Raw genomic sequence first — 9,013 nt, forward strand, 5'->3', positions numbered from 1 at the left:
AGTCACCGAAACAGGATTTACCAACCAATCGCTACTCTTCTCTAAAGATTCAATTGTTTAGAGCATAATATTCAGAAAACAATGTGCACATGTGTAATTTTGTTCTTTTACTATTCTGGGATAAATTTTCTCTTGACCGCCATCTCATTCGGTGAAGCAATTTCTATTTCTGACAATGCCAATTGCCTGGCTGTTATAACGATCAACCAATTTAAAAAATTCATATTGGTAGCTCTGACTTTACGTGCTAAATTATTGTTCAGGGTGGGTGATCCAAAGTGTTATGGCTTCCGAGAAAGACGAGGTCTGAGGAGCTCTGGGTCTCAGACCTGCAGAGCGTCCAATACAAGCAACAGAGGCACCGGCATTTCACCTCTCTGGGTAGAGCTATTCCTACCCGACAGCGCCAAAGCGGGGCTCCCAGCGGTGAATGCCACAGAAGGTAACAGAATTTTTCTCCCCTGTGCTTGAGTCAGAAACCCAAGATGGCGCTGAACCTGCCATGTGTCCCATGCTGCAGAAAGACTTGGCTTCTGATTCCAGCAGCTCAGCTTCCTCCACATGCACAGCGATTTGCCATCGTAGCCTCTTGGTGAATTCTCCCCACCTGATAGCCCCACTGCCAGAAGCCCAGCTAAAATAAAAAAGCTATAACAAGGGAATCATGATGATGAGGGACAGTGCAGCCACCTTCACCCTCCCTGCAGAACCCCCTGAAGAACTTTCAGGCTTCTAACCAGCCTGTGTCAGTCTCTAACTGAACCTGAGCAGTGCTGCAACTAAGAGTGGGCAAATATTGCAAAGTCTAGATGTGAAAAGTTAGAGACACATCCCAACAGACTAAAGGCTGCAATTAAAGCAAAAGGTGGTCCAATAAAACACTGACATAAGAGGGGTTACAATTTTTTTGGCCATGTTGGTGTTATATCTTTCACTTGGATGTTATAAGTTGCACGGAGTAAATACAGCTGGATAAAACAAAAACTGCATCTGTCTTCATTTGAGGCTTTTTCTATACCCAATGTAGGTCTAGAGGGAATAATATTAAATTCTGTGAAATCTCTGAAAAACAAAATTTCTGCCTCTGGGCTGCAAAGTTACCAACAGAAACTGCTACAGTGTCTGGTTCCTGATTTATATAGGAGCTCATCAGTGACAGAAACCCACAGGTTGTCCAAACCGGATTACCTGGCAGATACAGCACCCAGGGATGTGCTGGCCAGTCTCCACTACTTCCATGTCAAGGAAAAGACCATTCAAGCAGCTAGGAAAACCCTTAAACTCCCAGACCAATTTGCTGGGGTCGCTCTCTATGCCAAATTTATCTCAAACCACCATTCAAAATAGAAAGACATTTCTGACCATTACAAAGGCACTACATGACCATATCATCATATATAGATGGAGATTCCCCACTCAGCTTACTTTTAAAGTGTAAGGCCCCTTTCACACGTTCGGACCGCTCTTGTGCACCTGTCAGTTTTGTAGGCAGACCTGAAAGGCCGCTCCATGCAATCCTATGGAGCGTCGGATGTCAGTGAAGACATGTCCGCCAAAATCAGACGGATGGCGATACGTTCCCATCCGTTAATGGCGGATTGGATGAGATCTGATGAAAACGGACATGCTGTCCGTTTTTATCAGATCTCTCCATAGGAGACCGCTGCGCTGCACAAGCCCCTCCTCGCTCAGTGAAAAGAGAGGGACTTGTAATCTGTGCACAGGATTTCTTTAGCAGGTGGTACCTACAAATCCCTACATGCTGGTTTAGGCTGGGTTCACACTACTACACTACTTTCATCCTACTTTGCTCTGTGTTCAATGTTTCCCTATGAGAGCGTCTTGTAGCGTCCTACACAAGTCGGTCCGACTTTGAAAATGCTCCCTGTACTACTTTTGGTCCTACATTGATCCTACTTCAGGCCCATTGAATATCATTGAAGTCGGACCAAAGTAGTATCCTGTTCATGAAAGTAGGATGGATGTAGGACCAATGTAGGATAAATGTAGGACCAATGTAGCAGAGCAAAGTAGGATCAAAGTAGTGTAGTAGTGTGAACCCAGCCTTAGGATTATTGTATATCATCCCTAAATGTGTGTCGGGAGACCAGATTGTGACTTTTGGAGCTCTAATCACTACTTGCACAACTGATCTCCCCTGCTGCAGTGAAATATCTGAAAGAAAGCACAGGAGAAATATATTGGCTAAAATTGCTGACCTCTCCTTATGAAATACTAGTTATCCAGACTGCCATATCAACCCACTAATTTTAACCATTTTAATCACTGACTAAAAGAAAGTCTACACATAAGGCCTTTTGACTTCTCTGGTTTACATATTTGTTCCAGGTAAGTGACTTAAAATGATCTATTTACAAATATTTTCACCCCAGATTTACAGCTTTCACTCATTTTTCCAGCGAAATCTAATTGAAACAATTGAAATCCAGTAAGCCAGCATAATAGTCAAGCAATGGCAGCTTTCATATTTCTCTAATGACAGGGTCACTGGAAGCGAAATGTAGTGGGCTATATTCCTCCAACCAATTAAAAAGGAAAAACAAACACATGCATTCAGAAGGCAGAAGCCCGTCAGACACTGCTATACTGGCCCCCTAAAGAGTGTTCGGCTGTGGATTGCTTTTTTCCCCCCAGAGGGTGGCAAGTAGTAACAAGTCTGAAAGAAGCCTTACCGAGTTAGGTATTTAATACTGAAAGGCTTGGGAGGTCACCTGAACTTAGAGTGCACCTCCACTCATCAAAATGACTTTGCTTCACTGTATTCCTCCCACCTCCAAAGTAGAAAAACTCACTTATTTACTTTTTTTAACCACTTGCTGACCAGGCCTTTTTCTGACATTAGTAGTTTACAAGTATAAATCTGTATTGTGTGCTAGAAAAGGATTTGGAACCCCCAAACACACACATATATTTTTTTTAGCAGTTACCCTAGAGAATAAAATGACAGTTGTTGCAATTTTTTAGGTAACACGGTTTCTGTGTAGTGTTTTTTCAAACACAATTTTTTTGGTGAAACAAATACACTTTAATGAATTTTTAAAAACCTGTAATATATACCCCATTTATTTGTATAATATAAAAGATGATGTTTTGCCAAATAAAGAGACACCGGACATGTCACGCTTTAAAACTGCACACTCATTGAAATGGCTACTACTTAAAAGGCTCCATTGGTGATGATTTAAACATTTCTACAGGTTACCAGTTTAGAGACACTTTTTTTTTTTATTGCATTTTTACACTGTCCCTTAAAAAAAGAAAAAAAAAAGAAAAAACGTATTGCTTTGAAAGGAATGCAAGTATTCCTTGCGATAACAAAACAGCATGACAGGTCCTTTAGAACGTCAGCATTTTTTTCCACCTTTAGGTTCAATTTCATTCAAGGGAATATGGCCTTAGCCATTTAACAATGGCCTTGTAAAAGAGAAAAATGGTGACAGGGGAGGGGTCTCCAGCTTTGCTCCTGTGAGCTGTGTGGGGAAAAAGGTGTGTCTCTTGCCTCCAATCAGCTCCCAGAGCTCTCCATCCCGTTTCCTGACAAGCTTTATAAATTCTGCACTTTGAATTAGCTTCTGCCATAACCGAGGTATCCACCTTTTCAGCGGGCGGTCCGGTTTACGATAATGGTGGTCTCTGCGGTGGATTCGCCACGAGATCACCGTTATTGGCGGCGGGAGAGGCCCGCCCCCCCCCAGCCTCCGCCGCCGGAGCCATCAGTAGCGTTGGAGGCAATCGGTCCTGACTCCTGGGTATGGATACGAGGTGAGGGTAAGATGGCCCCCCACCCGTCTCCATACCATAGCAGGGCGGAAGCAACGTCAAAACGTCACTCCCGCCCATAGCTCTTAAAGGCCCATTTTATTGTTGTAATTTTTTCAAATAAAATTTTTATTTTTATTACATTTTAGTCCAAATCATGATCTGAGGTCTTTTTGACCCCAGATCTCATATTTAAAGCGGAGGTTCGGCGGTACAAAAAAAACAAAAAACTTAAAAGTCAGCAGCTACAAACACTGTAGCTGCTGACTTTTAATAAGCACACTTGCCTGCGATGTCGGCCGGCCGAGGCCGATCCGTCCCTCGGACTGGCCCCCTGCATCCTCACTAAGGGAAACAGGCAGTGAAGCCGTTTCCTACAGCGCATGCGCGAGTCGCGTGGCTTTTTGTGAATGGGCACACTGTCCTGTGTGTCCCAGAAGCCTCCATTTCCCAGGAGGCAACACGAGGAGAACACAAAACCTCACCACGGACGAGGCAGATTAGGACAATCTGCCTAGTAACAGCTTTTTCTGGCAAGTATCATATATTTTTTTTTTTTGGGTGGACCTCCACTTTAATAGGACCTGTCATGTTTTTTTCTATTACACGGGATATTTACATCCCTTGTAATAGGAATAAAAGTGACACAAATGTTTTTAAAAAAGTGTCAAAATCAATAAGATAAAAGTAAAATAAATAAGGTATTTTTTTTTTTTTTTTAAAGCGCCCCGTCCCGACGAGCTTGCGTGCAGCAGCGCCCGCATATGAAAACGGTGTTCAAACTACACACGTGAGGTATCGCCGCGATCGTTAGAGCGAGAGCAATCATTCTAGCCCTAGACCGCCTCTGTAACTCAAAACATGCAACCTGTAGATTTTTTTTAAACGTCGCCTATGGAGATTTTTAAGGGTAAAAGTTTGATGCCATTCCACGAGCGGGCGCAATTTTGAAGCATCACATGTTTGGTATCAATTTACTCGGCGTAACATTATCTTTCACATTATAAAAAAAAAAAATTGGGCTAACTTTACTGTTAAAAAAAAAAAAAGTGCGCTTGTAAGACCGCTGAGCAAATATGATGTGACAAAGTATTGCAATGACTGCAATAGGGTGTTAGAAAAAAAAAAATAACGTTTGGGGGTTCTAAGCAATTTTCTAGTAAAAAAATTGTAAACAGAGTCTGAAAAAGAGGTCATTAAGTGGTTAATTACATCGAAACGCATGACCACTTATTGATGAGTGTTGTAGTGCGTTGCGATTTTTTTATTTTATTAAATGTCTGCGCTTCTTTTCGTACAATTGTGATGGGTGGAGCAGCCTATTGAAATTAATGGGCTTCCCTAAACACAACACACCAAAGTGCATACACTATTGTACATGCATAGATGTGAATGGAGCCCCAACAACAGGGTCCAATGACACACTGAATGGAAAACTGCACAAGCCCACATTACAGTGCACTGTGTATACAATCCAGGAGAGAGGGTCCCCCTACAGGCACACACAGTCATGTTTCCTCTGCAGGGCTGCCATTGCTATATGAGAACATATACATAGAGCATACACTGCGTCCATGTACACCGCTCCCTCCCCGGGCCCACTCACCTGCACACAGGGACCGGGTCACTCCGGTGCTGAGTTCGGGCAGCGCTTCCAGTAGCATGACTCCGGCCTGAGGACACTACACAGCGGAAGACTGAGCTTCTTCTCCCGGCACTCACCCACAAAGCCGCATGGAGGAAGAGCGAGCACTTCCAGGTCACCAGTGTGTCACACCTAATCGTGTCCCCCGGACACCACCGACCCGGCTAATCCTATCCGCCAGTAATCACCGTCCCAGCCTGCTCAGTACACTACTCAGTATTAGACTTCACACCCACACTGCAGTGTGCTGGCAAAGCCCAGTTTACAATGTGTGTAAATCCCAACAATACATGGCTCTTATTTACTCATAAAAACGTAATAAAGTGTTTTATTTTATCTGTTCCAGAAGCACCAAAAATGACTGAAATCTTGTGTGCCAATGAATTCTTGTATTCTGTCTCTGGACTGTTATCAGTTAGCATTATTCCCTTCTCTCTCTATGGACTACAAAACACCTAATTTTATAGAGAAGAGCTCCCAACTGTCCCTGATTTCGAGGGAATGTCCCCGATTTGGAGAAATGTCCATCTGTCCCTCTTTCCTCCTCATTTGTCCCTCACTTTGGTCTGATCTATCTATCTACCAGTATGAGGGGCATTGTTCCTATTGACCCCTGATGAGTTGGAAATAGTAAGGTTTCCCCGAGACCTGAAAATTGTCCATCTTCACATCTCTTCCTTCGGGGGCTGTGGACACCGGCTCTGTGACTGGCCAGTGTCGCATGAGATCACCCCCGCGCATGTGAGCGGGAGCCGACGGCCATGACACAGAGCCTTTATAAACGGCACGATCATGCCCTTCCTTCAGTGCGCATGTGCCGATGATGTCGGCGCAAGCGTATATGGTAAATATCTCCTAAACCATGCAAGTTTAGGAGATATTTCCAGTACCTACAGGTAAGCCTTATTATAGGCCTACCTGTAGGTTAAAGTGGTGTGTAAGGCAGTGTTGACAACCGTCTGGCACTTTTTTCCCCGTCCGTAAATGTCCGTGGTTGCGGGAATGTGCCAGTAAAAATAGCCAAGATCGGTTCGGCTTGGAACTGCGCATACAGAGGAGCACAGCACTGGAGCAGGAGTCAGGACTCGGAGGCAAAGCAGCACGCGGCGGCGGCAGAATGGAGGAGCCTGCTGCATCCAGGCAAAACAAAGTTCACAGGGGAGTCGGGACGGACAGAGTGACAGACAGCCCAGCCGACAGTGACATCAGGTGATAGAGGCAGGGGGTGATGATGGCACCGCAGAGGGGGACGATGGAGGCAGGGGGAGATTGGAGGCAGGGGGTGATGGTGGCTGCGGTGGCACCGCAGGGGGCAATGGAGGCAGGGGGAGATTGGAGACAGGGGGAGATTTTGGCAACGCAGAGGGGGGTGAAGGCAGGGGGTGTTGGTGACAGAAGGGGATGGAGGCAGGGGGTGTTGGTGGCAGAAGGGGATGGAGGCAGGGGGTGATGTGACTAAATAATTTGACCTTATTATATCGAAAATAACAAAAATATGTTTTTTTACCTTAATATTTACCTTAAAGGGTCACTATAGGCATGTGCAAAAGGGAAAAATTTGTTTCATTTTGTTTCGTTTTAATTAGTTATTTAATTAATTTCGTTAAGTTAGATTCGTTACATGTGTTAAATTCGTTTTCGTAATACGTTCGTATTCGACCGAATTTTGAAAAATCCGGTTGAATTCGAAAATATTTCGACCGGATTCGATAATATTTCAATCGGATTCGAAAACAAATTCTATTCGAATCGAATTAGAAAACAATTCGATTCGAAAACAAATTCGAATGAAAATTGAAAGCAAATTTGAATCAAAATCTAAAAAATATAAATCGATTTCTAAAAAAGAATACGATAAAATACAATATAAAATGATAAAACAATAGAATGAAAATCAAAGAATAGTAAAGAACAGAATGGAATTTAATAGAATGGAATAAAATACAATAGAATATGACCTGGCTTCTTCTATCTATCTTCTATTTTCTGAAATTCAAAATTCATATAGAATTAACTCAAATTCGAATAGAAAATAGAAGAGTAGAATAATAAAATATATATATATATATATATATATATATATATATATATATATATATATATATATTTTATTCTAATATTTTTCTATTCGAATTTGAGTTCAAATCCAGAGACCCCGGATGTTGGAAGTACCGCCGTCCTGTCCAATAAGGTTTCGCTGCCGGCTACCTTCATCTCCTACCCCCAGAAGGTAAGCCCGTTGGACGGGATGGAGGAATTGAGTGATTGCGTGGCCCGCGCGGCATACATACAGGCCGAGACCACCCACGAGGCTGTCTTGGTTGGCGCAGCCTCCATTCAATGTGTGCCCACCGGAGAAAGGCCTCCCCGGGCCGATCGATTGGGAAGCGTGGAGGAAATCTCATCGGCTTGATCTGGCCACTGCCCCACTCAAGGCCTTCACTTATCTCCCCGCTGGAGCAGAGGATTCCTCCGACCCTGAATTCTGGTCGGGTGATTCCACGATCGATGGTGATGACCTGCCTGACCACCTCTTCGAGCCGCGGTTCCCCGAACAGTAGGGCTTTGGGGGATTTTGGGGCTCTGCAAAAAAGAGAAGGAAGAAGCGTCTTGCCCGGCGGAGTGCGCCTTGTGAGTCCGGCCCGTGCCTACCTTGAGGAGCTGGTGAGTTCGCTGTGTGATTTTTGTTGATTCACCGCTCCTCGAACTCAGGACATGCCGTCCTCTGCGGGGTACCCGATGTTCCCGTTGCCGGGCCCTGTTTGTGTGATCGGGTGAGTTTTGCCTGGCTTGGGCGCTCGCCCAAAAAGGGAAGTTACGGACAAGTATGCCCCCACTCTGTTTGAATTTTTCTTCCCAGTTTCCCCTTTCCCGAAACCGTCAAGGATTGGGATACCCCTCTTCCTTCTGACAAAGTGCAAAAATGGGAAGCCTGGAAGCAATCTTTGTGGGCTTTGGATCAGATCCGCATCCCAAGATGCTATATTAAAAACTCACTTGCCTCCAGCGGTTGCCTATCTGTAGGTGACAGACGCCAACAGTCGGAATCACATTGGGTTTGTCTTTGGTAAGGCTAAGTTAGCCCCCAAGCCTGATCATACTATTCCCAGACTTGAACTCTGTGGGACCGTGTTAGCAGTGGAAATTGCGGACTTCATTCAACAAGAATTGGATGTCGACGTAGATGAAGTCCAGTATTATACCGACAGTAAGGTCCTTTTAGGTTACATCTACAATCAGGAAAAACGATTTTATGTGTATGTCAGTAACCGCATAGAGAGAATCAGGAGGTCATCCAAACCCGAGCAATGGCACTATTTACCATCCCAACTTAATCCAGCAGATCACGCCACCAGGCCTACGTAGATGGGTTCCTTTACTAAATCTACTTGGCTTACAGGCCCAGAGTTTCCGCTAGGACAGGCAGACAAATGTGAACAGGAAGTTTTCAGCATCCAGGATCCGGATAATGATCCAGAAATCCGCGCCGTAGTTAGCGCATTAGTCACTGAAACAAGGCAGACCTCCAGGCTTGACTGTCATCATTTTGAACATTTCTTCAGTTGGATGAGACTTGTCAGAACCATT

The 9,013-nt window shown here is 44.3% G+C and overlaps 1 protein-coding gene across 1 annotated transcript in view; it reads right to left on the bottom strand.

Moving 5' to 3' along the window:
* The window catches only part of DNAJC2 (DnaJ heat shock protein family (Hsp40) member C2), a 40,720-nt gene extending 35,154 nt beyond the window's left edge, over positions 1–5,566 (bottom strand). Inside the window, exon 1 of the mRNA XM_040343486.1 lies at positions 5,387–5,566. Within this exon, the coding sequence (XP_040199420.1) occupies positions 5,387–5,444 (58 nt within the window). The 5' untranslated portion in view covers positions 5,445–5,566. The remainder of the gene's footprint in view (positions 1–5,386) is intronic.
* Between the last annotated feature and the right edge of the window lie 3,447 nt (positions 5,567–9,013).

The sequence above is a fragment of the Rana temporaria genome, chromosome 3 (genome assembly GCF_905171775.1).
Source record: "Rana temporaria chromosome 3, aRanTem1.1, whole genome shotgun sequence".
NCBI lineage: Eukaryota > Metazoa > Chordata > Amphibia > Anura > Ranidae > Rana > Rana temporaria.